This window comes from Arabidopsis lyrata, assembly GCF_000004255.2.
Source record: "Arabidopsis lyrata subsp. lyrata unplaced genomic scaffold ARALYscaffold_6, whole genome shotgun sequence".
NCBI lineage: Eukaryota > Viridiplantae > Streptophyta > Magnoliopsida > Brassicales > Brassicaceae > Arabidopsis > Arabidopsis lyrata.
The window spans coordinates 9,002,613-9,028,717 of record NW_003302550.1 but is presented as its reverse complement, the minus strand read 5'-3'; the positions used below and the strand labels follow the sequence as shown (position 1 = coordinate 9,028,717).

The 26,105-nt window shown below is 36.9% G+C and overlaps 4 protein-coding genes across 11 annotated transcripts; 1 reads left to right on the top strand and 3 right to left on the bottom strand.

Moving 5' to 3' along the window:
- Positions 1-555: 555 nt before the first annotated feature.
- LOC9308042 (pentatricopeptide repeat-containing protein At5g21222) lies at positions 556-5,632 on the bottom strand. Of its 5 annotated transcripts, none has more exons than XM_021021725.1 (12): positions 5,419-5,629; positions 4,853-5,042; positions 4,687-4,749; positions 4,491-4,562; positions 4,229-4,336; positions 4,040-4,120; positions 3,796-3,849; positions 3,593-3,718; positions 3,412-3,501; positions 2,741-2,863; positions 1,628-2,500; positions 556-1,541 (listed from the first exon to the last, which is right to left on the bottom strand). In XM_021021725.1, the coding sequence occupies exons 2-12, from the start codon at positions 5,021-5,023 to the stop codon at positions 807-809; spliced, it is 2,496 nt and encodes an 831-aa protein (XP_020877384.1). In that variant the 5' UTR covers positions 5,024-5,042; positions 5,419-5,629; the 3' UTR covers positions 556-806. The 5 variants fall into 5 exon arrangements, with proteins under 5 accessions (XP_020877384.1, XP_020877383.1, XP_020877385.1 ...); XM_021021724.1 differs by having other exon boundaries at positions 575-1,541; positions 4,853-5,048; XM_021021727.1 differs by lacking the exon at positions 556-1,541 and having other exon boundaries at positions 2,324-2,454; positions 4,853-5,048; positions 5,419-5,631.
- Positions 5,633-6,780: 1,148 nt separating this feature from the next.
- Positions 6,781-9,719, bottom strand: LOC9310100 (SNF1-related protein kinase regulatory subunit beta-1). Of its 3 annotated transcripts, XM_021021733.1 has the most exons (6): positions 9,615-9,719; positions 9,304-9,495; positions 7,917-8,027; positions 7,651-7,829; positions 7,407-7,569; positions 6,781-7,329 (listed from the first exon to the last, which is right to left on the bottom strand). In XM_021021733.1, exons 2-6 carry the CDS (start codon positions 9,493-9,495, stop codon positions 7,015-7,017), a joined length of 960 nt encoding a protein of 319 aa, XP_020877392.1. In that variant the 5' UTR covers positions 9,615-9,719; the 3' UTR covers positions 6,781-7,014. The 3 variants fall into 3 exon arrangements, with proteins under 3 accessions (XP_020877392.1, XP_020877391.1, XP_020877393.1); XM_021021732.1 differs by lacking the exon at positions 9,615-9,719 and having other exon boundaries at positions 9,304-9,560; XM_021021734.1 differs by lacking the exon at positions 7,917-8,027 and having other exon boundaries at positions 9,304-9,640.
- A 2,437-nt stretch (positions 9,720-12,156) lies between these two features.
- Positions 12,157-17,474, top strand: LOC9308041 (la-related protein 1A). Its single transcript, XM_021021565.1, has 15 exons — positions 12,157-12,611; positions 12,862-13,336; positions 13,500-13,659; positions 13,776-13,866; positions 13,962-14,033; positions 14,399-14,581; positions 14,672-14,847; positions 14,995-15,064; positions 15,148-15,252; positions 15,327-15,634; positions 15,730-15,873; positions 15,992-16,055; positions 16,267-16,412; positions 16,526-16,630; positions 16,883-17,474. The coding sequence occupies exons 1-15, from the start codon at positions 12,354-12,356 to the stop codon at positions 17,025-17,027; spliced, it is 2,502 nt and encodes an 833-aa protein (XP_020877224.1). The 5' UTR covers positions 12,157-12,353; the 3' UTR covers positions 17,028-17,474.
- Positions 17,475-19,196: 1,722 nt separating this feature from the next.
- On the bottom strand, positions 19,197-25,879 carry LOC9308040 (protein argonaute 9). 2 transcript variants are annotated; one of them, XM_021021563.1, is made up of 23 exons: positions 25,514-25,879; positions 23,844-24,079; positions 23,530-23,735; positions 23,227-23,433; positions 23,007-23,143; positions 22,768-22,865; positions 22,592-22,689; positions 22,358-22,517; positions 22,152-22,268; positions 21,965-22,072; positions 21,817-21,879; positions 21,629-21,742; positions 21,363-21,531; positions 21,166-21,278; positions 20,930-21,067; positions 20,691-20,818; positions 20,486-20,551; positions 20,345-20,408; positions 20,136-20,247; positions 19,982-20,055; positions 19,796-19,890; positions 19,668-19,699; positions 19,197-19,590 (listed from the first exon to the last, which is right to left on the bottom strand). In XM_021021563.1, the coding sequence occupies exons 2-23, from the start codon at positions 24,075-24,077 to the stop codon at positions 19,415-19,417; spliced, it is 2,709 nt and encodes a 902-aa protein (XP_020877222.1). In that variant the 5' UTR covers positions 24,078-24,079; positions 25,514-25,879; the 3' UTR covers positions 19,197-19,414. The 2 variants fall into 2 exon arrangements, with proteins under 2 accessions (XP_020877222.1, XP_020877223.1); XM_021021564.1 differs by lacking the exon at positions 25,514-25,879 and adding an exon at positions 24,452-24,649.
- Positions 25,880-26,105: the final 226 nt, after the last annotated feature.

Here is a 26,105-nt window from a genome sequence, read left to right as displayed (position 1 = left end):
TTTGGTTAGTATCTTTTTTTAATATTTTCAAATCTTAAGAATTAAACCCATTGACATTATATTGTTGAATTTATTTTTTTTAAATTACGTAATATTAAATAAAAAAAATTAAATAACTAACTATTTTCATTTGATGGTGTAGACAAATTATTATTATTATTTATGTAATTTAATTACAAATAACAAATATTAATTTTTATAACAAAACAAATTATTTTCGTAAGAACAATTTTTTCCCAAATCAATATTTTACAAAATATTTATTTTAATCACATATTCTTTCTATATAGAAATAAATAGTTAAATAATTATTGTTAGAAGTAGTTAAGGTAATTAACAAATATGGTTAGTTTAGATATATTATATATATTTCCAATTTAGGTGTTAATTAAGAATTAATGTGGTTTTAAGACAACATTCCTAAAAATCCTTATCCTAGATCCGAATATAGTTAATCCCGGATAAAACCCGGATCCAAAAGACTTTTTGCAAAAATCCCCTGTAAAAATGTATATGTAGATGAGGATGGGAGCTTGAAACACATTTTTCATCATATTATTGTTATCTCCTCGCCTTTAAAAAAAATATTGAAACGCAATTGTTGTCTCTTTAAGTTTTAATTACATCCTTAAACCAACCATAACTAAACCCTTCAACACCATATTTTCCATTTAACTGAAAATATATATTTGTACAGAAAAATGTATTGGTTGCTTCCTCTTTACCTTGAAAAAACGATCGACACCAATCTTTGGTTAGCCTTTCTTACCCTTAAATTTAGCTCCATCTCTAAAGCAAAACAAAGTCTACATGAACTTGCAAAATCTCCCAGCTTCCCCAATCTGGTCTCTGCACAACACCACAAAAACACTCTGCCTCAAACCAAACTGAGACTTGATACATAGCTTTGGTTTTTCAGGCATTCCTTTTGAAAACAATGGACTTCTCGACGAAGCGATGTTATTTGGGATGTTGAGTTTGGAGGAAGTTGAGAAGGAAGATCCCAATGTATTGGCATCATTACTATTAGAGACACCAATAGATTTCCATCCATCAGCTATGAGTTGCATAGTTTTCCTTGTGGGAACAACATTCTTCTCTTCCATTTCTTTCAGAAGCTCTTCCGCTTTCCATGGCTGCTTAGCTTCCCCAAATCCCCATATAAGAGTCTCGTACGTAGTCAAGTTAGGCGATAAACCAACGCTTCCACGCATTTTGTTATATACCTGCATCGCTTTCTTCATTTCACCCGCGCTACACCAGCCACTTATGATCTGTGTGTAGATCACTACATTTGGGCGAACACCAAATTTTCTCATCTGATTTAAGATTTGCTCCGCCTTTTCGGGCTCTCCAGCTCGAGCATACCCTTTGGCAAGGATACTAAATGCATGAATGTCGGGATCTATTCCTCCTTCCAACATATCTCTATAGATCTCTTCGCATCTTTTCATATCTCCTACAGAGCTCCATGCATTCATTAGAGTGCTAAACGTTACCACATCAGGTTTTACTCCGAATTCTTCCATCAGATCCACCACCTGTTATATTAGCATGCCAATATTTAAAATTAGACAAACGGATGTGAATGAAAAATTATTGAAAGTTTATAAACTATAAAGCGCACCTCACCAACTCCATCCATGTCGTTGATGTTAAGAAAGCCTTTGATTAGAGAGTTAAAAACAAACAGATTTGGATGAACTCCAAGTTCCTTCATTCTATAGAAAAACCTCAAAGCTTCTTCCATCTTTCCCTCTTCACAGTAGCCATTCACAATGGTACCACAGGTACGTACATTCGGTTTAACTTTGTTGTGTAACATCCTTGGTATGATCATATCCTCAGCTGTACATGTTGACCCGATCCGCGAATACGCTCTTGCCAATGTGTTAAAAGTGACTGCATCAGGTTTTACCCCAAAAGATTGCATCTTATATACAATGTTCCATGCTTCTTCAATCTTCCTCTGGTTACACCAAGCCTGGACAAGTATGTTACATGTTCTGTCATTTGGTTGGAGCATCTCATCCCGTAACATCATCTCCAGGAGTCTTGACGATTCCTCTAGCTTACCAATTTTTCCATATCCTTTAATGAGAGTATTAAATGTACTTGCTGTGGGTTTACATCCACTTTCCTTCATTTTTTCAAAGATCTTCATTGCTTGATCGAGATTTCCAGATTCGGAAGAGGCGTTGATGATGGCGTTGAAGAGAATGGTGTCGGGTCTGAGGCCGTTTTTCTGGACTTTGGAGATGAGGGAGAGGAGAGAGTGGAAGTGCTTTTGACGGGTTAATGCAGTTACAAGCGTGGTGTATGTGATGATGCTTGGCTTGTGGCCTTCCTCAATAAGTGTGTTGAAAATGGAATGAGCTTCTTGAGGTCTCCCTCGTTCTATCAAGCCGTTCATCAGCTTGGTCCTTGAACGAACATCTCCACAAGTAGTACCACCTGAACATATCACACAAGGAAATGACCTCAGTTGCACTCTCCCTTCCTGTGAAGCAAAGTCGTACGTTATCTCAAGTATGTCTTCATATTTTCAAACAAGAGAAAATAATATGACAACCATTGCACAATTCCAACCCGAAATTTGGGTTAAGATCAGAGACTCTTGATATTATTGAATCAGATGCTCTACACCTAAACAAGTGCGGAATTTAAGTGATTATTTCCAGCTGACTAAACCCTTCAACTCAATCATCCAACAGATCTCAGAATAGATAAAATGACTCACTTCAGAATCTTTGAAAACAGCTTCCACATCAGCCAAATTTGCTTCTTTCTTCTCTTCAAATACAGCTGGCTTGTAATCTTTCTTGAACCACACATCTTCCAAAATCTCTGGAATTGTTATACGCTGGCATGTTAACACAATGAATTAGTTCCACTTTTGAAATCAAGGACGAGTGGCGTTTCTATATCCGCAGATGTTCTGAATGATATTCAAATTCTACATGCAAGACACAGATAAAGCATCCGCTTTGTATGACTCTTAACATGCGCTTATCCATGGGACTACAATTAAAGGAGGGGTATACAACTTTTTTACATTTTTAAAAAGTGATAATCTACTACGAGTAGCTCATTTCAGGAATGGAAAGGAAAGGAAAGAGTCAGCAAGAATTGCAGAGTTTAAGATTCCCAATTATGATTTCACGTCTGTCGATTACTTGGAACGCTTAAATTTACACTTTAGAGATTAGACCAACACTATGAATGCCACTATGTCTATGTTGAATGATCTCTTCAAGCTTTCCATTAGCGCTCAGGCATAAAATTTCCACCAGATTCCTAGTAACCCCTAACCCGCCTAATGGTCTTATAAAAAAAAGCAAAATGAGAAAACAAAAAAAGTACATTTAAATCTTGAAAGCAGTAGGCCAGTAGTAAAGCGAAATATCTTACAGTCATAGGGTTTGGATCCAAGATTCGGACGATCAAATTCTTAGCACCAGAAGAGAGCCAAGGAGGACAACTGAAATCAGCAGATGAGATCTGAAAACAAAAATGCTACTTAGAAACAGTAATCACAGATAATGGTGAGGAAGAACCGAAGAAGCCTGAAAATTATTACAAAACTTCTTACCTTTTTGTACAGCGTCGTGAGACTAGAATCCTCGAAAGGCAAATACCCAGCAAGTAGTACAAAGAGTATCACTCCACAGGACCACAAGTCTGCCTTTGCCCCATCATAGCCTTGATCATTAAGAACCTTGCGACAAAGGCAACAAGGAAGCTATTAAAGACATGGTTCAACAATCGCATAACAAGCCACATGACTAAGCATACCTCAGGAGCAGCATAATTTGGATTTCCACATGCAGTGTGATGAAGGCCATCACCCTGCCAAAACCAAGTAATTCTGATAAGCTGAGAATCTAGAAAGATCAGTGTTACAGGTCTTATAGATATTTGTTAATATAATCAATGAAAACATCATTACTGAACTTCAGGCACATTCATTAGAATAAGCCAAGGACAAATAAGTAGGAACTCAGGCAAACAAAATAATGCTAAGAAATTCAAGGGTTACCCCGACTTGTCGGGACAAGGCACTCAATCCAAAGTCAGAGACTTTCAAATTCTCTTGCACATCAAGAAGCAAATTTTCCGGCTGCATTGAGAGAAGTAAAGAAGAAGAAATTTAGGCACCAACTAGCTTCACTCAAAAGAAATCACACTGCAAACTTGGCGTATGAGTTACCAAAAATGTTTCTTGTACCTTTAAGTCTCTGTGGTACAATCCCCTGCTGTGGCAGTAATCAACTGCATTGATAAGCTGCTGGAAATATCTCCGTGCGTCCTCTTCTTTCATGCGTCCATCATTTTTCTTCACAAGTTCAAATTTAATGCATTGGTTAACATCAATGTTAATATATTTTCACCTGTAAGATACAGGACTTTCTAAGCTGATGCATGGTTCAAACACCTAAGGATGTATCAGATACAAGTTAAGGCCCTTGGGAGGAAGAGGGAAAACTCACAATTCTGTCAAAAAGCTCTCCACCACTGATGAACTCTAGGACAATATATATCTTCATCTTACTCGCCAAAACCTGGAATGATATCAATTATTTCCTTAAAAAAATGAGCTTTCAACAGAGTCCAAAGAGCTGTTAATTTCTGGGTAATCAAAGGAAAACAGAGACACATAGAGCAAGCTGGGGCATGGAGATAGACCTCATACAGGCACACGACATTAGGATGGTTTATCAGCTTCATGGTAGAAATCTCTCTCTTTATCTGTAAAAGCAAACGGGAGAGACCCACATCATAATTCTAGATTGAAGACAGATAGATCTATCTGTGAAAAAAAGCTGGATGCCAAAATGGAAATTCGAATTACTTGTTCAGCCATCTTATGCTTGAGGACCTTGTCTTTATGAAGGATCATCAGAGCCACGGGGTCTCCTGTCTGAGTATCAACAGCACTCCGCACTTTCCCAAAAGAACATTCGGCAATCATTCTTCCAAGCTCATATTTTCCAACCCAACGCCTGGCCTTTGGCTCACTCATCACACTCAGATTTTCACCTCTTGATCTTCGAAAATGTAATGTCCATGTTAGAATTTAATCTCCAACAGAAGAGGCAACAAAGTGTTTCTTTTATTCGATTCACAGAAACTAAATGCAAAAGGGACAAAGAAACAGTCAAATATATATACGAACAGTATTATGGCATCAGATGTGATAAAGACAAGGCAAAAACAATGCAATGGCAAAGCTTTACAGCAACAGCCCAAATTTCCAGAATCATGACGTAGATAGTTCATGCATGCACATAACCAATAATCGTATGCAAAAGTTAGCTACAAAATTCACATTTGATTCTGTGCACGTCATGACCAAATCCTTCAATTTACCGATTGATTCTTGGATGGAATAGTCAACGGAGCTTCAGGAATACAAACCTGCGAATTGGCCGGGAGAAGGATGAAACTACTTCGCTAAGCCAATTTACAGGGTTGGCTTAGCGAAGAAGAAGAAGAAGAAGAAATAGTGTCTCGGCAACAATGCAGAGCGGAGGAGCTCGAGAGCGTAGTAATTGGGAACAGCAGAGAGACTCTCATCGCTTCTTCCTCCATACTTCATCGTGTGTGTGGCTCACTTTTTCTCACGCTATTTCTCTTATCCATATTTTGATTTTTAGTCACCAAAATGACGACGTGGACTCATGAGCCACTCTAATTCTTTTTTTTTTTTTATTGCTTAGCTTTTTCCAATTTACTCATACGTTTTTCCAATGTTTTACATATATATAATTTGCTAATGTTTGTAAAAAAAAAAAAAAAAAAAGGGAATTTGCTTGCTAGCAGATAAGCTTGTTATCTTTTTTTTTTTTTCTCTTAATTATAATTTTATTCATAACAAATGAGCTACAACAGATTACAGCCCTACAAGGCCCATACAGATATATTACTTAAAGATGAAGAAATGTTTATCAGTGGTCGTTCACCAAATAAACGTGTCAACAAGTCGTACACGTGTTGGATGAAAATTCTAAAAGCTTTCCGACATCAACCTCCGCCGTCTGAGATTCTATTCCGGTGAAGAAAATCGTCGCCGATAACTATAATTCGACCATTGATTCTTCTGATTTTCACCAAAGACGAATCGAAACTCCAAACAATTGTAATCACGGCTGAAAGGCATCTTAAAATCGCGAAGGAAAATTCTTCTTTTCTTCAACTTTCTTCGCAAATTATCCCTGAAATTTTTGTAAACCGTATACCCAACAAAACGATCCGGAGAAAAGCCACCAACATATGCTATTTGTATAAACAAATCAACCGTAGATCCAATGGTTCTAAATTGATCTGATTTATCATAAGATGGTAAAGCTTCGCTTCAAATCTAACGAACATAAAAAACTTGTATGAACATAGAAGAGAGGTGTGTCATCTCATGAAACTCTGTAAGAAACAGAGACGAAAGACAAATCCCCTTTATTGAAAGCAAACAAACAACACCTAACAAAGGTGACGGCAAAAGAACACGGCAACGGGAAAGCCATGTCGACGGCAAATACACGGCAACGGAAAAGCCATGTAGACGGCAAGAACATGGCAACGGGAAAGCCATGTCGACGGCAAGAACATGGCAACGGAGAAGCCATGTTAACGGGATCAAAGATAATAGTCTCTCTCTCTCTGAAAAATATTTGAGAGAGAAGAAAGAGAGAGACTCTCATCCACCCCTACTTAATCTGATCTAATGAAGTTAATGTTGACTAAAAAAGAAAAAACGATAAGCTTGTTATCTCAAGCCCATTATTAGAGAATGTATTTCACAGTTTTTGCAGGAAATATATAAGAGTACAATCGAAAATGGTAGTTTTTTTCTTTGTTACAATGAGAGAAGCTTTGTACACAAGCACCACAAACCCGGTAACAAAGATGTTAATAAACTCAATGTTGGGCACTCACTATGAACAAAGTAAAGGTTTCACATAATTGAGATATGAAACAAAAAAAAAAGAAGAACAATGTGGCACTGAATTTTTAGGGTTACCGTGTGAGCGGTTTGTAGAGGACAACAGTTATGTACTTAGACTCGAACCTGTGGGTTAAACCCAAAGCTACTATGGATTGAGGAGTCCATCCTTGCTCTATGAACACATGGTTAAGCACCACATGCTGAGGCTTTGTGGCTACTGCTGTTTCTTCCGTGGTGCCAAGAAGTGTTAGATGAAGCTGAGGTGGCACCGCAAGTGGCTCTTTTGCGTAATCTTCTGCAGCTGGTAGGGTTTGACCGTAGCTATGATCAGGAGACGGTGGCGCCTCAAACTCCACTATGCTTTCTGGGTTTTCTGGCACAAAGTTCTGCATAATGATTGCAGATACTGTTAAGCTGATTGATAGATTTAACATGAAAAAAAAGAAGTGGGATAGTAACTTACATGAACATCGAGAATGTTACAGACATTGCCAATTTCGTTTGATACAAAGGGTAAATCTGGGATGTATTTGGATTCACCGTCGACAATCACCTTGTAGTGGTATATGCCAGATGGAAGGACAAAGAGAATTGAGTGGTCTTTTCCCGATTTCTGCAGCTTCTTCCTGGTGAATGTAAATTTACATGTTTAACATATATAAGGAAAGCTCAAGAGAAAGTCCACGAGAAACGAAGCCACTTTATACCTTGATCTCCAATTGTCCCATGATCCTTCCACCGCCACATCATTACCTCCTTGGTTCCAAGTAATGATAGTAGGGATTCCTTGCTCTGGTGGATTATCAAAAACTCTCTGTGATTGGTTCCATTGGATGTTATTAGGTGAAGGAGGGGCGTTTGCTCTCTGCAAAGGAGCCACGGGAACCTGAGATATGCACATAAAACTTGAGCCGTGAGATCTTTCAAACCGATGTGCGAGAAGAATTTGCGAATGCCAAAACATTATATCTACCATCCGACACGAAATGCAGCCATTAGGTACACATGTTATGCCTAAACAATGGAAGAGGTGACGCATAGGTGAGCAAATGTTGTAAGATGTAACGTGGAATAACAATGTGGGCTGAAAAGAAAAGGAGTCGAAAATGAATATAGCAAACAATAGAATTAGATATTTACTAGCATATAGACAAGACCTGATTAGCAAAAGATATTTCACTATTCCCACAAAACCCTGATAAACATCCACAATCTCTAATTTTGAAGGTTTTCCTTCACTTCTGTTATGAATTAAGAACAATGAGAAGAATGACGAAACATCCACAATCTGTAATTCGTTCAAGTAAATTCAAGCTCTGCGTGTTTAATTACAAAAAAGGCGAAGAAATGAACAAGCTTGCTCCTCTTCAAAATGAAAGCAAAAGACACTACACAAAAGACTCACGATGGGACATACAAATCAACAGAACAGTATCAGCAACTGGTAATGAGCAAAGAGCAGCAGGAAAGTCAAAATGAGCATAGAAACCTAGAGCGACGAGAATAAACATCCTATTTGACTGGCATACACTTTTCCACACTAGGCATGGCATAACCTAGACAAGAAAAAAGAACTTCTCTAAAGTAGATTCTCTAGCATGATTAACAAGATTTCAACTCACCAAAAAGAAAAGGCATAGAAATCTCTCCACGAAAACTAGGGAAGAATAACTTGCTAACTTCTCATTTACCATAGTTTTTGACTTCTCAAGAACCAACAGACAAAACCGAGTCAAGTCCAATTATTTATACAAAAGATTCCACTCACAAAAGTACTTAGTCTCGCAAGCTTGCGCTCTTCACAATGAAAGTAAAGATACATTACACAAGGACTCACTCAGGGACATCAAGAATCATGAGAGCAGTGTCAGCGACTAGAGACCGGCTGGAAGATAAAGAAACAATAGCTAGGAAACCAAATTAACATCGTAAAGAAAGGTAGAAACTTTTCCACATTATGCATTATCTCAAGATACCTGTACCAAGATAAGCAAACAAAAAAAGAGATTCTCTAGTACAGAATCTCAAAACCAACCTAAAGAATCTAAACCTTTCCCGTTGACAAGCCTAAGGAAGAACAACAAGTTTGTCAAGAATCAACAGAAAGAAAACAAATCAAGAATACAAATAGAGTTCACTCTTAAAAAAGGCTGGAGATTTTGGTATCAGAATCCTATATAAATGAAGAAAGTGTCTCAATTAGTGAAAAGTCAAGTGAACGAACATTCTCTTACTCAACGAAACAAATCAAAAGGAGGAAACTTTTTTTATCCTTGGACGAATGTTTCAATCGATTCAATTCAAAACAGATATCAAATTCAACGATTAAACACAGAGAGAGAATCGAGTGAGAAAGAAACCTGAGGAGCGAATAAGAAAGGAGATGGAGATCGAGCGGGACTTCCGGGAGGAGAACTGCTCATAGAATCTGAAGAAGGACGACGATGACGACTGCGTGCAGAAGGATCGCCGCCGTTGGATCTCGCCGAAGATGAGGTAACACCGCTGGCGGCGGCGGTAGCGTCGTCTTCTTTGCCGTTCGCATTTCCCATCTGAGAAAAAGCCCAAATCACAGAAGTGAGAGAGACAAAGAGAGGAGAGAGATAGAGAGAGAGAACCAGACGTGAAGAAAAATGGAGGGAGGACGAAGAGGAGGAGATAAAGAAACGACCCTGAGGTTAGAGGTTAATTACGAAGAATGCCATTGGTAGCGAAAAGAGGTTTGCATAAAAAAGGGCTCTTGAATGAGAGAGATCATTAAAATCCGTACCAAATGGATAAACGAGTGACTTGGCGTCCAAAAGTAGCGATAATTATCCACTTTTTTTCTTTTCTTTTTTAATTTCTGATTTTATTATTGTCGCAAACTCGCGAACATCAGAAATTCATAGGATCCTTCTAAATTTTGGAATGGTGATACTTGTAGATTAGCAGTACAAAATTGAAAAAAAAAAAAAAAAGATTAGCAGTACAAAATATGGGTTATTTAGAGATAAAAAAAAATATGTGAGATAAGTATAAGTTATATAAGCTTTGGGTCCGATTGGTAATACAAAGTTGTACAAATTTTTTAGCTATTAGTTGGAATTGTAAGCTTTTTCAAAATAATGCAAAATTGTAAGAAAGAGCTGTACAAGAAAGTTGTATAAAAAAATTGAAAATACATTTTTTAGTAAAAAAACATTTGTGATTTGGTAACTGTCAAAGTTGTACACCATATACCACTTTGATAATGAGTTACCATTCAAACCCACTAGTTGATAAAGCCCGTGATTTTGCTTTTCACTTTAATATACAATATTATAAGATTTTTGTTCTCTTTATTGAACAACATTTGCAAGTTTGACACTTTATTGTTTAATAATAAGTGTGTTCATTAACAATTCTACTTAGTGTGAAGTATATTCAGTTTGGTGCACATTAAAGATTGCGAACTGTTTTGACTAACTATTAACATTAAGTACGTTTGAATTTGGTAATGTGGTATTACGGTCTAAGTTCAAATTTCAGTAGGATATTGACTCAAAGCTAGAACTTAACAACACATTGTGGCGAAACTTGGAAACCCAGTACCCACCTCAAGTCCGAATGACTAGTCTTTTAAAGACATGAATATTTCAACTAAATGAATTTAACAAAACTAAAACCTATAGTGACCACAATTGCTAGCCAATAAAAAGCATACATTTTCTTGTCTTTCTCATTACAATGCTTATAAAAGTTTGTTCAATTTTTTTTATGCCAGTTACATGTAAAATAGAAAATATTTGAAAAACATCAAGTTGATTCTTCTAAGCTTCAAGGGATACCCATACGGTAGTGCACCACATTCAAATGTCTAAATTTTCTAAAATTCCTATAAACCCTTGAGTATTGGTTTGTCAGAAACCAAATGGATTCAGCCAGCATTAGGACACGCCACTTATATATGAGTCAATCGTCTCCTCGCCGCCACTCTGTGTGCCCCAATATCTTGCCAGAGCCAGTGATCATAGTATACACGGGTATCGTAGATTAAAAGGCTATGAAGTCCCATTGGGTGGGATTAGAATAGAGATGGTCAAAGAATCATCATTTTCCAACCATTAAAGTAATCTCTTTAGCATTAAGCCACATGCTTCTAAAAGCCACGATCACTTGACCAACAATATTATGATCTTAATGGATTATCCAATGTTGAAAACCAATGTAACCGATGCTCACTAATCTTGAATCTCGGTATTATGTCAAATATAACTGATGATCATGCATAAGACGCAGTCATTTATGTTCCATTACAAAGTGAATGTCATGTACTTTCCTTAAAGGTTGAATCATATTTTTATTTATTTTTTTGCTTTCTCGCATTGTTTTTTGGTCATTCTCAATTGTAAGATTTCAGCTCTTGCTTTTTCATTTATTTTGGACAATAAGTTTTGAAACCAACCTCATATCTTCTTAAACAATTGTACTATCATTGCAAAAACTTATTTTCTCACTTGAATTTTCATCAATATATAGACATTCCCCATAAGTTTGTTTGAAATCTTATCAAGTGAACAATAAATCTTCCATAGACACCTTAGTGTGAAATTTCACTTTTCGATAAATTACGATAAAATACTTTTTCAGAAAAAGAAAAAAAGTAAATGTAAATATTCCTAAATTAAGATATTGTCAAATCTATCTTCTAGATTTTCATAATTTTGATATGTCGATCTCATAGATCTCCCAATATTTTTAAAGACGAAATTTCATTTTAAATTAGATTCACATAAATCTCATTCATCTTCAATATAATTGGAACTTGGAAGGAAGTATATATATTTTTCACCTCGCAAGTTGTCGTTGATTCCATATCATCATTATTCATCAACATCATCATCTGCAACTATTCAGACAAGTTTCCTTTAATGGAGACTAACTACCATTTAGCATTTATATAAATAACTAGGTCTTACGAGAGTAAATTCTTAAGGTTAATTAAATAAAGCATTTATAAATAAATAAAAAAACCCTACATAAATGATGTTTTTCTAAGACCAAAATATTAAATTAATTAATTGATGTTTTTAATCATAAAGGATAACCAGATTTGTAATGGTTTTCTCTATTTTTCTTTAGAAACAAATAAAAAAAAAACATGATACATATTTTGTTATGCCAATTTTAAATAGGAAAAAGAAGAAATTGCCATATATAAAAAAAAAAGAGGTAAGTAAAACTAGGGTTTTTGGGGTTATACGTTTCACTGTTTGTTACATTGTCTCGCTTAAAGAGTGTCGCCACCAAAAACAACACACTTGCCTCCTTCTTCGACCTCTCTTCGTCACATTGCGTCTTCTCCTTCCGATCCTTCAATCCTCGTTCCGTTTTTGATCCAATTGAATCGCTTCCGTCTTTTGATTCTGTTTATCTTTCCAAGTTTCTGATGATGGCGGAGACTGAAGGATCAGTGGCCGATGATCGAGAATTGATCAGCTGCGAAGGTGCTATTGGGACTAAGTCTCCGTGGAAAACAACGGCTTCTACTGCTGAGACTATTGACGCTCCTGTTATGGGAGCTCATTCATGGCCTGCGCTCGCCGATGCTGCGCAACAACCGCGTCCCAAGAATCCCCCGCCGTCTGCACCTGCACCTGCACCGCCGTCTAAAAACATTCCGACATCTATCCCAATCCCTTCTCAGGTTAGACAAATAACAGCCTTTGTTCCGAATGTTGTGCTTTTATTGAGTATTAATTTCTGATTTAGTGGTGCGTTTGAGCTGAGAGTTATCTGATACTGAAATATCAATTGTGTTCGTGATTGGTTCAAGTTGATCAAATTGGGTTTTTAGTGTGGTTTCTGTGATTCACTCTCCTGAAAAGTCTTTTTTTTTTAGCATTGAATTTGGAGCTTAAACTTTGCCACTAAAAGATCTTTTGTTTGTTGTTTAGGCTGTAGCTGGTCAAGCGAAATCTAAGGGTGGTGGAAAGGCTAATAATCCTGGACACAAGAATCCATCTGGCCGTCATTCTAAACCAGGCTCCAGGAGCAACCAAAATGGTCCTCCTCCTCCACCTCCTCCTCCTTATCTCGTGCATGCTGTACCATATCATCCACCTTCTTTTCCACCTATGGTGCCTCTGCCACATGCTGCTGCTCCAGATTTTCCATATGCTCCTTATCCTCCCTACCCGGTTCCTGTACCTCCTGTTTCGGACTCTGGCAATGAGAAGCAAGTTCAAGCTTCCCCTCTTCCACCTGTGCTGCCACCTCCTCAAGGGGATCCTGGAAAGCCTTGGCCGCGTCAGAGGGGTTTTGACCCCAGAAACATGCCTCAAGGAGGTGCTGGGCCAAGAAATTTCGGGAGACCTCCATTTATGGGTCCAGCTCCTGGGTTCCTCGTTGGTCCAGGTCCAGGCTTTCCTGGTAAGTTATTGATTCTTTGTCAAGGTGTTTTAAAAAGGGACTGGCTGAGAGCCGTTGATAAATATTTAATTCTTTTGCTCTTGAAAATATTTAGCATTAAGATAAAGAATAACTGTTCGTTTTTGGTGTATGATTGCTGTTTCTGTTTCTTCATTTGACACAGGGCCTGTATACTACTTGCCGGGTCCACCCCCTGGAGCTATAAGAGGTCCTTATCCTCCACGCTTTGCTCCATACCCTGTAAACCAGGGTCCTCCAGTACTATCTCCAGAAAAACTCGACTTAAGGGATAGAGTCTTAAAACAAGTAGAGTATTATTTCAGGCAAGTTATGCTTCTCTACATCAATTTTTTTGTGCTTCTAAATTATGTTCAGCTTACTCCTTTATTGTGCCTCTAGGAATTTCATATTATCTTCCGTTTATTTATTCCCTTTTCAGTGATGAAAATCTTGAGAATGATCATTACCTCATTTCCTTGATGGATGAAGAAGGATGGGTTCCCACAAAAATTATAGCTGGCTTCAAAAGGGTAAAATTAGTAACATGAGCTTGACTTGATTTCTTCTGCATTAGTCTATTCTGTCATCTGTTGCTTTTAATTTTGTTTTTGCTCTTGAATTGCAGGTTAAAGCAATGACCATGGATGTTGATTTTATTGTCTATGCGTTGGGGTTTTCTAATTCTGTTGAAGTGCAGGTCAGACCACCATAAGCCACCTTTCTTCTTTTCTGCTTTAAATGCTAAAGTCTTGCTTTTGTGAATGGGGTTTTACTAAGACTCGGGTTCAGATTAGCTTTTGTATTAAAAAATTGTTTCCTTGAACACTTTGTTCTCTTCGGTTGTACTGTGTATTTCTACTGTGGTGAGGCTATCACCAAAAAAATGGGTTAGAATTTTGTCTCTGAATTATAGTTTAAAGAAGCCTCTTTGATTATTCTAACCTAACTTAGAGCATGCTTGGTTTCCACGGGTGTAAGGCCTACTTTGTTTATCAAAGCAGTATAAAATGCTGGTACATCTTATCTGTTGGATCCTAATTTGAAATGATGGTACTTTTACAGGGTGACCAGATACGCAAGCGTGACAAGTGGTCTGACTGGATTCCTGCATCTAAAAAGTCAGCCTCTGTGGAGAAAATTGGTGACAGTGACAAAGATTCCCTAGAAAGTATAACAAGCGGGGATAATTTCGGAAACCCTTCAAAGGGTTCTTCAAAGCCTACCGCGTCCAATTTCTCTTCAGAGGTAAAACTTTTTTTTTCTTTTAGTAGAGAGAGCCAGCCAATGAAATTTTAGTTTTTGCTCCAGTCATAGCTTTTCTGTTGTGTGGTACAGGGAGCTCAGTCATCAAGAACCAATAATTATAAAAGTGGTAACATGAAATCATCAGCAGACGAAAAAAGAAATGTGGAGGACTTGTCAAACGATTTTTCAAACACTTTCTTGCTTGACGAGGAACTAGATCTGGAGCACAGAAGCCCGAGAAAGAGTGGACTGTCCATGTCCAAAAGGTAGTGCGTGCACGACTTAATTACTCCTGTTATTTGTTTTCTGCCCTATTTGTTTCCAATATGCCTTCTTTTTTTTATACGAATCTTAAACTGCATGTATAAAGTACTTTCTGCAGTTGATGCTTTGGTTTATTTGACATTTTGTAGCATTGAGTATGAAGACGATGATATGGCTGTTGATGATCAAGATATTCAGAAACTTGTAATTGTTACCCAGGTATTACACGGAACTTTTTATATATTTCCTTCAACTCTGTGTTGGTGAAATCAATTATTCATGTTCCGTTATATGCTGAACAGAATAGTGGTAAAAGCGATGGCACTGGAATCGGTGTGACGAAAGCAAAAAATATCCCTAAGGAGCTTGCCTCCACAATAAACGATGGTCTTTACTACTTTGAGCAGGTAAGGAATCTATTGCTATAATAATATGATTTACCTCTTTGGAGTCCAATTTCTGATCATTACCTATGAAACAGGAGCTAAAAAAAAATCGATCTGGCCGTAGGAAGAACAACTCCCATTTGGATACCAAAGATGGGAAAATCAAATCTGGGGTAGGATTGAACACGAAATTGGGAGAAAATTCAGCAGCAAATGAAGGAGGGGAAGAGCATGGAACCATTACTTCTCGGAGGAAGCAAAATAAGGGAACGCACAAACATCATACAGCCCATGCACGGAGGTTCTTCTCGAGTAACATAAGGAACCATGGAAATATATCAGAAAGTCCGCCTAGTAGCTCCATTGGATTTTTCTTTGGTTCTACACCACCAGACAGTCATGGGTCAGTATCCTAGTAATCCTTAATATTCCCAACTTATTCTTATTTTTTATTTATCACTTGTCCTTAATATTATGTTTTTTATTGACATTTCACAGCCCTAGGCTTTCGAAATTGAGTTCATCTCCACAATGTACACTTTCTGGAAGCAGTCCACCTGTGGGCTCTTTGCCAAAATCATTTCCACCTTTTCAACATCCGAGCCACCAACTGTTGGAAGAGAATGGGTTTAAACAAGAAAAGTGAGTCTATGGTTATTCGGTTAAACAACTTGTGTTTATTTTATGGAGCATTATTTTTTGAAGGATAAGATTGTATCTTGAAGGTCTATGTTCTCATTCCTTTTAAATCTACCCATAGGTACTTGAAGTATCGCAAGCGCTGCTTAAACGAAAGAAAGAAGCTGGGTAGTGGATGCAGTGAGGTCAATTTCGTGTTAACCTCCTATCGATGACTTTTTTTTGCTCTCATCATGCACTATAAAAGAAACCCGCAATAACTGTTACATATGGAATTGCTCAACTCATCTGCTTTTACATATAAATTACTCAACTAATACTTTTACGTTAGTCTAATTAGAGATCCGAACACTTGTTTCTGGAACTGTATCTGAATTCTGTCTGTTCGATTTGCAGGAAATGAATCATTTGTACCGATTTTGGTCATATTTCCTCAGAGACACCTTTGTTCTGTCTATGTATGATGACTTTCAGAAGTTTGCTCTTGAGGATGCAGCTGGCAATTACAATTATGGGCTGGAGTGTCTCTTTCGGTTTTATAGGTAATAATGCATACTTCTTAGACTTGCTTCGATTTTCCATCTTTTTCACTACGGATAAGCTCTTCAGTGTTAAAACCTAATCCAACCAATATTGGTCTCCCTTGTTTCTTAAGTTATGGTCTGGAGAAGCACTTTGATGAGGACCTTTACAAGGACTTTGAGAAGCTATCACTTGACTTCTACCACAAGGGAAATCTGTATGGCTTGGAGAAATATTGGTAAGGGCTCTTTTATTATGATAATGGTTAAACAATATTGTTGCTACTGAATTCCTGTTATGGAACACTGTGATTCTTGGTGATGTCTCTAGAGATTATGCTGATAGAGAAGTAAGGTTATATAATAAATTGGGCTTGTAGTAATAATATAGGTTAAAAGATGTTCACACAGCCTCAATGCTCTCCTTTAGGTTATAGAAAATGTTTGGTTGGTTGTGTTGAAAAGGACCTAATCATCTCTCTCTTGTGTAGGGCATTCCACCATTATCGAGGCAAAAAAGAACCGATAACAAAGCACCCTGAGCTAGAGAAGCTACTGAAGGAAGAATACCGTAGCATAGACGATTTCCGAGCAAAGGATACAGTCACCAACCAAAAAGAAAACAAGTCTCACTGATGATGATGTGAAGAGAAGAAGAAGCAGAGACATGTTGGTGTGGCAGAGCAAATGATCCTTAAATCTTGACCTAAAGTTTTGTGTATCTCTTCTTCTGGGGGAAGAGACCAACCAAGTGAAGCAATCACTCTGAATTTTAAAGGATAATTTCCTTGGTGGTGTTTTCTTTTGTGGGATTATTTTTTTTGGATTTTGGATGGATGCAGGATCTCTGCAATACAGACAAGAGCTTTGACTGAAGAGGCGTTCATCTATCTACACAAGGAGTTTCGCCCTCTCCCTAAAAGTTGTAATCTTTTCTTATTTTGTATATATTTCATTTTCTAATTTTACTCAATTTTGGAAAAAAAGAAAAAAAAAATGATGTGATATTGTAGTGTCTGTAGAAACAATAAGATGTTTTTTATGCGACATTTTTATATAGATAGCACATTTCTTGCTTGTAAATTTTTGTCTTCTTGCAGCTTTTATTTGGCTTAGGCAAATTATACTTTTAGACCAAAACATTCCTAACTCTGTTTGTTAGAGATTGTTAAGTCTGAAGATTCCCATGAATTTGGTGGTTAACCTTGCTTAATAACACTCGTGTTTATTATTGACTCAGTATTAGTTATATATTACTCCCTCTGTTTTTTAAAAGTTGTCGTTTTAACTGTATTTGGACAAATTAAGAAAAGGTATACAATGACTATATTAACCTCATAAAAATGACAAGTAATTATTTACAAATAATTTGTGTTCAATAAAATGAGGGTAATTTGGGTAGTTATTGGCATAAATTACATTATTACCTTAAAACGACAACTAATTTAAAACAAGAAAAAAGCTCTAAAACGACAACTATTCGAAAACGGAGGGAGTACTAGGGTTGTAAAATTTCTAAGACATTTTTTTTTTCTTTTCAAATTACAGATGTAATCCCCTATATATTAATAGAGAAACATTTTTTAAAAAAAATCTTACCATCATGTGTTATTAACAAGATTGCCACGCTGATGTGTCGCTCTCACAATGATTTGGCTTATATTTAGATAATTACCCAAGATTTACTAGACTATTTACAGAATTTGTCATTAGTCTTATACATCCATATATCCTATTAATAATTAAAAACATACACTTTTTTTTTTTGATAACCCAGTGTCCAGACCACAATGTGATCCGACTAGCCCACTGGGCCTAAGCCCGCGTTCCTTGGATTTTTAAGCCTCCACTTAAGGGCCCCTTGGATCTGGTGGTCTGGGACGCTGTGCCTCATAGGTAAATTGCGCAGTGGCCGGGACTCGAAGCCGGGTGGTGGGTGCCTCAGCCGAGGTTCCTATACCACAAGGAGACAAGCACCCGGTTAACATACACTTTTTGTTTATCTTATATTACTATATTTTTATATTTATATTTTTCTTTATATAAATTTTCTTTAGCGGATGGATAAACAATCTTTTTATTTATATTTATATTTATGTTTATATTTAAATGATAAAAGATATACATTTGGTTCAAGAATTTCGAATTCAAAACTACAAAATCTTTACAACTTTCATAAATTTTTTACTTAAATAAATAAGATAATCTCCTTTCTATATGTTACGAATACTTAAAATCTTATTTTTTGGAAGAGTTCTAACATTTCGAAGAAAAACATTATAACCACATTTGTATATAAACCAAAATCTGGCTACATTATAACCATTTCGTAAATAATACATTCATAATCTAAGAATCTTAGATTTGGAACACTACAAAATCTTAGCTTGGAAACTTCAAATCTCATCTTTGCTAAATTTTGGATTTCTTATATTTAATAAAAAAAAAAAATCTTAAGACATATTGCCATAAATGGTAACATTTCGTCAAAACTTTTTTTATCATGTTGAAGCTTTATTCAAGGTTCAAATATTTCACGGGTAAAACATATTCTTATATGAAATAGTCCCAAATTTGAATAAAACAAAAAAAAAATTGTAACATGTTTCGTTTTACACAAACGGATCTTGGATCCCGGATAATAATTTTAATCATAATAATTTTACTTGAATCATTTCATCCCGCACATCGTGCGGATTGTTATCTAGTTCACCAGTATATTTCAAATCTAACTATATGATGCAACTCACAATGACTATGTAATTCAGTAATAATATCCGGCAGACGTTAAAAAAAGAGAACTTAAATGTCTTAAAATATCAAATCTGATTAAGCCTAAAAAGATTTCAACCAACAGCACCCAGAAAAACTGATAGAACATAAGAGTAGCAATGTTAAAGGGTCGACGAAAAACAAAAGAGGCATCGAACCCAGAGAAGAGTAAACAAAAGGGGCATTTAGTTCGTTGGTTCTCCATCAAAAGCATATAAACTCAGCTACCGTGGGGACTGGGCCATGTTCCATCAGCAGAAGAACATGGAGGTTGCAACTTTATCGTTCAGCTGCGGCATGGGAGGCACAGGGACTGCTCCGGGTGTGGTGATTCCCCCATGGCTCGAAGAAGTCTCAGACAACTCTTCATACTTCATCACAGTTCCCATCTGTGCAGCTGCCAAATGCGCATAACAAACTGGTGCAACTGCAAAACACAAAAAGAAACTTGAGAATTGAGATATTGCACATAAGGTAGTAATGCATAAAAGATGTGAGACTTACCGACTGAGATCGCAGTGGTGCTCCTCTGGTAGCTACAAGAATCAAAGCAGACAATTAAGTTTAATTGACATTGTAACACCACAAAGATAACCTATCAGATAAAGAGTTAAAAGTCATCTATTGCTTACACATAGGATAGAGAATGCACAAGTTCTTGAAGGTCATCTGTGGCAAATCCAATCTCGTCATACAGCACATGGTAATGTGTTGGCCTTGTAGTTCCCTAACATATCAAAATCAGTAGAAAACTGTTGAAGTTTGATTCATATAGCAACTGATTGGTTAAAGTAACTTCTGCAGGAGCTGTAACTTACAATCATGCCGGCATGGGCGCAGAGATAGAAATCAAAGTTGCGTGGGTGACAGATCTGGCTGTCAATTATTGTTCCTGCAGGCAGAAGCCAGGTTTCAGGTCATTTTAAACACAATGACCAACAGAAAATCATGCACTTGTCAAATGGATATTACCTGGAGGAACATTATCAGGGCGACTCGACTGGAAGAACTTGGTGTGGTGGTTCTTCTGGGCAACGATCACTGTAAACTTTGGATTCCAGTGTTCGTCAAGAAACTTGCATGCCTAATAATGTAACAGACAAATCAGGCCCAAAGATGTCCAAATTATACTAAATAAAATTCTTAAGAGTCACTGAAAGCTCCAGAACCATAATCCATACCTGCATCATCTGATCCAATTCAATATTAAGAACTTGATTGAACTGAGACTCACTCACACCATCCCTACATGTATATTGAGAATGAGTACACACATTGGATTATACTACTTTTACATGATACCTTAATAGATTCAAGTATACCTGAATATAATGATGTGCTCTGGTTTCCTCTTCTCAGAACTGTAGTAAAAGTCGAGCAACAGCTCCCTGTAAACAGTAGGAAATCTCTAATTACACTGATGCTAAACATACTTTTTTGTAAAAGGATGAAAGAATATTGTACCATTCACATGGCCCTGAAATAGGAATAAGAGCTATGAATATCACAACATTCCATGAATTTTACCTGAACATTCCTTCGTCTTTGCCAGAGACGGGTTTGAAGAGATTATCAATCATTTCCATTTTGCGCGATTGTGTGCGTACACATGCCTTATATTTTGAGATGAGTGGCCATTGTCTGGAGCTCACAACCTAAAATATCCAAACACCCAACACTAGATGAGAGTTAGACATGGCCTCACAACAAGAATGTTGACATTGAAGAGATCATAAGAAACAATTACAAAACAAAGTAAGTATTACCGCTGCAATTGATGGTATATCAGACTGGCCAGGGGAACCATGGGATACATCCATCCCAACAATGATAGTAGGAACTTGCGTTACTTTTGGCATTGCTGGTGAGCGCTCTATTGCTAACAGCGAATTCAATCCACCAAGCTACATATACCAAATATAAATCTTTTCAGTTGTAAGCCTGTTAGGCTTTACAATCAGTCTTGAAATTCAAATTGACTGAAATAACAATTTTCAGCTACCTTGGCATTTATCTTCAGGAGAACATTGGTGAGATACTGATCGTTCACTCTTGTGGGAGCAATGCACTGAGTCACAATTCCAAGATCAACAAGATTCTTTTTTTTCCAAGGGCCTAAAAAATTTCAGACACGAATATGAAAAGTTACACATTTGCATTCAAGGGTGGGAAAACAGGCCCCTATTAAAAGAAATGTACCATAAACATCAGAGTTTTTCCTTTCTGAGAGTATGCAAAGTAGGAACAGAGGCTGCCCTGGGAGTTTGGATTTTATCTGCTCAAACATATTCTCTACTCTCACAGTAGCTGGTGCATTCCTAAACTGAGGATTTTCGTTAATGACATCCTTGAATGGAGGCTCTACATTCTGGAATTATAGTGAAAAACAAAAGGGTCGAATTAAAAGGAGTTAAGCATATGATTTGATTGTATAGATAGTAAGATTGACCCTGAAGAAGGCTTACAATTCCTTTTGACTGTCCACATCTAATCAAGTCGCGAATAAGCGCATTTGTATCACAACGAGCAGAAAAGTTCACAACAGCCCATCTAGTAACAGTCGTTGGCTCAACAAGTTTCTGCATTAGAAATTCAATTAGTAGTAGAGGTTATAATATTCAAACTAAGAGCAAAAGATAGAAAATCTAAGCACCCTGCTATTAAAGTTCCAGCGCCCGTTGTTTGGGGTAAAGTCCTGTCCGTTCCCCACTTTCAGCTGTAAACAAGGATAAAGATAATCAACATTAAAACATCCACAAGCAAAAAGGAAAAGATACAGCAAGAAAAGCAAGGAAAGTCACCTTTGGTGTTGGTAAGATGCGGCCTTCAACTTGGGTGAAGTTGGTAATAATGCTGACACCACTATCTTGCAACACCGGGTCGGCATTATAATTGCTGTCCTTTAGACCCTGCAGGATAAATCAGAACATAAAACATAAGAAACAGAAAAAGCTTCAAAGTCTCAAGGATAATGGAAAGAAGACCTACTTTGGTTAGTGAGGCCATCCTTTCTGGTGGCTTCTGCCTAGACTTTTCTACTAGTGCAGCCCTCTGAAAATTGGTAAGCGATTTTGTGTATCGCTGAAGAGACACAAGATTACAGAACTGCAAACATGAAAACCAAAAAGAATTGTCATAATCCGTTATATGAAAAAATGTGGGAAAACAGAAAAACAACAATGCACTTAAATTACCTCAATGGGGAAGTAAGTGGGACGCTTCGGCTTACCAACATTGATGCAAGGGAAGTCACCTGAATATCGCACTTCAATATTACGCTCTTTATAGTAATTGAGCACTGTGATCTCAACCTCCTCAAATTCCCCCTTGTCGTTAGGTTTCCTCCATGTAAACCTATCAATCAAGGACCGATATCTTAGAATGAACTCAAAAAAATATAAACTTGTGATCAAATAAAATCGACATACATTTGATCTTTGCAGCTGTGTTCACTTAGCCCGCTTATCTTGTATTCTCTATTTGAAAGAGTAACTTGAACTCTCAGATTCTTGAGAACACGACGAGCCTGATAAGAGAATATATAAGTACTTCTTAGAGATGCTAATTCATCAGTGAAATCGTGCAGCATAAGAAAATGATGTACCTTGTTCCAGTCCACACCGTATGGATCTTTCTTGTTCTGGTTTGCAAGCAGGAAATCAACAACAGGTCCAGGTTGTACAATCATCGTAGTTGAAGTGTCTGAAGAAAGGCCAAAGCAAATAAATCAAAGTTTAGCAGCCAAATGTCATGGTAGAATCTAAGGCCAAAGCAAATAAATCAAAGTTTAGCAGCCAAATGTCATGGTAGAATCTAAGACACATTAAATCTGGAAAGACTTACCAATATTCAGGGATAAGCCTCCCTGAGTAGTTCTGAAACTTGAATGGAACCCTCTGCAACCACTGACACCTCCACCAATAGGTACAAAGTTCTTTACGTCATTGTGGAAAAAAGACTGGCGAACAAGGAGGCAACCTCTGCGAACAGAAATGAGAACATGACATTAAAGATCAGGCAAAGAATTTATTTGAAATACAAATACCCAGAATTTTTAACTTACTGCCTAGCTGCACTCTGGCGCAAAATAATATCCAGCACTCTTAGAGCGTCTTGAAGATTCTCTGTCTCCTTCCCTTGAAGAGCGCTTGCAATAGCCTGCATGGGGATCTTTGCAGCATAACTTATCTCAACCATGAATTTCTTAGATTGGTTGGGACGCCTTGATCTTTTCCTATCCCCATCATTTGTATCATTTCCAGCGTTATTTCTGCAGATAAAGAGGATATCAAAGCATATTAGACTTTGAAGAAAAGAAAACAGTTAAGGAATTTTACAGGAAAAAAAAAGAAGTCAAATTTCACACCTGCTAGAAGGTATGTCTTCAAGAACAACAGAGAAGTCAAGTTTGTTGCTGGGAAGAGCACCAACAGTGAAGAGAGTCTTCTCGCCATCATAAGCAAAGTATTTGGACCCCAAATCACTTTGATAGGTCTCCTGAACTTTGTCAAGAATCTTTCTGCCAATACCTTTAGCCTCCACTGGACGGCCATCTTCATATGAGATAGCAACCTGTATCCAAATTTAAAGAAACAAATCCGACCATTATCATGTATCCAAGAGATAAAACAGGAAAAGCAGTGATACAAATAGGATTATTAGAGGTCACAGTATACATACACTGTAATGAAAGAAGTAACCGCTTGCTTTGTTAAACTTGACTCCAAAGTGATTAGTAAGAAGAGGAATCTTCTGTCCTTTGGAACCACTGCCTCTAGGCCGAGCCATTGGGAGAAGAATGTTCTTTTTTACAGGCTCCACTTCAGGGACAACATTTGTTGGAACGACAGGTGGTGGAGGTGGTAACCCTCCCTTTTGCATTACGCCACTCCCATTCGGTTCATTAGAATCCATCTCTGGAGTACAAAAATCAGAAGGTCAGAAAAAAAAGCACCAAAAGATAATCTGTTCAAAGCAATGGTAAAGCAAAAACGCAACAAATAAGCAGATTTATCACAAATTTTCAGTAAGAAAACTAATAAGATACTAAAGAAATAACTCTGACCCGAAATCTAAGCCAGTAGAGCTAAAGACCATTATATCACAGAACAAAGCAAACATCACCCAGAACAACTCATGGATTCAGGTTTCATCATGACAAAAAGAAAGCAAACTTCGCACAGTTACTTAAAACCATTGATGATTAAAACATGATTAAGGAAAAAAAGAAAGCAGAACATGGCATAAACAAGAGCAGCAATCACGCAAAAACACTGATAAACCCATACTTGAACAGAGTACTAGAGGTGAAATCTACAGATCCAAACTCCAAAGAACAGATTCGTCACAAACTCATTACACCCATCACAAACTAGACTCAGATTTCTCAAAAGCAAACAAAACCATTTGCGTCATGCTTCAAGCAGCTTAAAGAAAAGAAAAAAAAAAGCGAAAAAAAAAAATGAAACCCATTTTAAGATGAACCAAGCATAAATATAAATCTCAGAACACCTCATACAAGCAAAAGGAAGATATATGACAGCAACAATGGTGAAGAAGAAAGAGATACGTGACATGAACATATATGACAAAAAAAAATGGTCACTCGAAAAGCCACAGAGAGAGAGAGAGAGAGAGAGAGAGAGGGATCTTTTGAAAAAGCGAATAAAAAAATGAAGGTAGAGACAAAGAACACAAAGCAGCAAACGAAACCCAGAAGATTTTTCTCGGGAAAAGGCAAACCAATTTTTTTAGTAAAAGAAAAAAACTCACGCCAACATTTATTTTTCCAGATTTCTCAACAGATATCAGAGATAAACAGAGAAGACAAAAAAAAAACATGTACCGCGAGTACGCATAGAGAGAAGAAGACGAAAATCATGTAACAACGAAGCTTTAAAACGAAAAAATCCAGTGATATTCAAAATAAACAAACACTACTATGAACAAAAAAAACAGAGAAACTCATGAAACAAAGAAAAAAAGAAGAAGCACAAAATCACTAGTTTAAAGCGTTTAACCCCAAAAGAAGACGACGAAAAACGCAGATAAACCCTAACAGAGCAGAAATCGCTAAAACAAGAGAAAAAAAAAACTCACAAAAATCGACGAAATTAACAGAAATCATGCATGAAAGTTCAAAATCGAACATACATTGAACGATTTTTGAGTTAAAAATAAGCCTAGTACTTGTAGAAGCGACGAGAACACACAGATATACAAAGATAAACTCTAACACAGCAGAACTCGTTCAAAAAACAAGAGAAAAAATCACAAAAATCATGCATGAAAGTTCAAAATCGAAGATCTAAGTAACATACATTGAACGATTTTGAGTAATAGAGACAAACCTAGTAGTTGCTAAAGACACGAACGAAAAAACCCTAAACAGAGCAGCGAGCGAGCGAGAAAAAAAAAGAGAGATTATGAGAGGAAGAAGAAAGGGTTTGTTTGTTTGTTTGTTTGTTTGGTGGTTCACTAAAATCTTGGTGTCGCTTATTATTATGAAGCCGCAGACGCAAGTCGCAAGAGTTTTTTTTAGGTAGGACCCACTTTTCTTTCTTTTCTTATTTTTATTTTTTTTCGCTCCATATTCCTTTCTTTTCGTTTCAATGTCTTATCAATTTACTTCTCTCGTTACGTTTTTTTTTTTTTTATTACGAAAGGAAAAAAATACTTATTTAAGTTTATTGTTAGAGAACTTAGAAACAATTTGGACAAAATAATGTTAGGCGATTTTGATGTTATATGGAATTTTAAGAGTATATATATAATTGAGGAAAAAAAAAAAAAGTATATATAGAATCAAATCGCTTACAACTATTTTGGATCATGCAAAATATTAAGCTACATATATAACCGGTTATTCGTCTTATTTGTTATGATCCGGTTCAAGTTAACCATGTAACACATCTATGAGAAAACGGTATATTTCCTCCCGAG

Bases quoted from the DNA above. Each gene is read 5' to 3' on its own strand.
- LOC9308042 (XM_021021725.1), bottom strand. From the start codon at position 5,023: ATGAGTGAGCCAAAGGCCAGGCGTTGGGTTGGAAAATATGAGCTTGGA. The intron at 4,563-4,686 runs GTCTATCTCCAT...ATATCATTCCAG, and splicing joins ATGTCGTGTGCCTGTATGAG to GTTTTGGCGAGTAAGATGAA. The intron at 2,501-2,740 runs GTGAGTCATTTT...TTTGCTTCACAG, and splicing joins CTGTTTTCAAAGATTCTGAA to GAAGGGAGAGTGCAACTGAG.
- LOC9310100 (XM_021021733.1), bottom strand. From the start codon at position 9,495: ATGGGAAATGCGAACGGCAAAGAAGACGACGCTACCGCCGCCGCCAGC. The intron at 7,830-7,916 runs GTAGATATAATG...TGCATATCTCAG, and splicing joins GCTGCATTTCGTGTCGGATG to GTTCCCGTGGCTCCTTTGCA. The intron at 7,330-7,406 runs GTAAGTTACTAT...ATCATTATGCAG, and splicing joins GTAACATTCTCGATGTTCAT to AACTTTGTGCCAGAAAACCC.
- LOC9308041 (XM_021021565.1), top strand. From the start codon at position 12,354: ATGATGGCGGAGACTGAAGGATCAGTGGCCGATGATCGAGAATTGATC. The intron at 13,337-13,499 runs GTAAGTTATTGA...CATTTGACACAG, and splicing joins TCCAGGTCCAGGCTTTCCTG to GGCCTGTATACTACTTGCCG. The intron at 15,635-15,729 runs GTCAGTATCCTA...GACATTTCACAG, and splicing joins ACACCACCAGACAGTCATGG to CCCTAGGCTTTCGAAATTGA.
- LOC9308040 (XM_021021563.1), bottom strand. From the start codon at position 24,077: ATGGATTCTAATGAACCGAATGGGAGTGGCGTAATGCAAAAGGGAGGG. The intron at 20,552-20,690 runs GTAAAATTCATG...TACTGTTTACAG, and splicing joins AAAGACGAAGGAATGTTCAG to GGAGCTGTTGCTCGACTTTT. The intron at 20,248-20,344 runs GTATGGATTATG...TTACATTATTAG, and splicing joins AATTGGATCAGATGATGCAG to GCATGCAAGTTTCTTGACGA.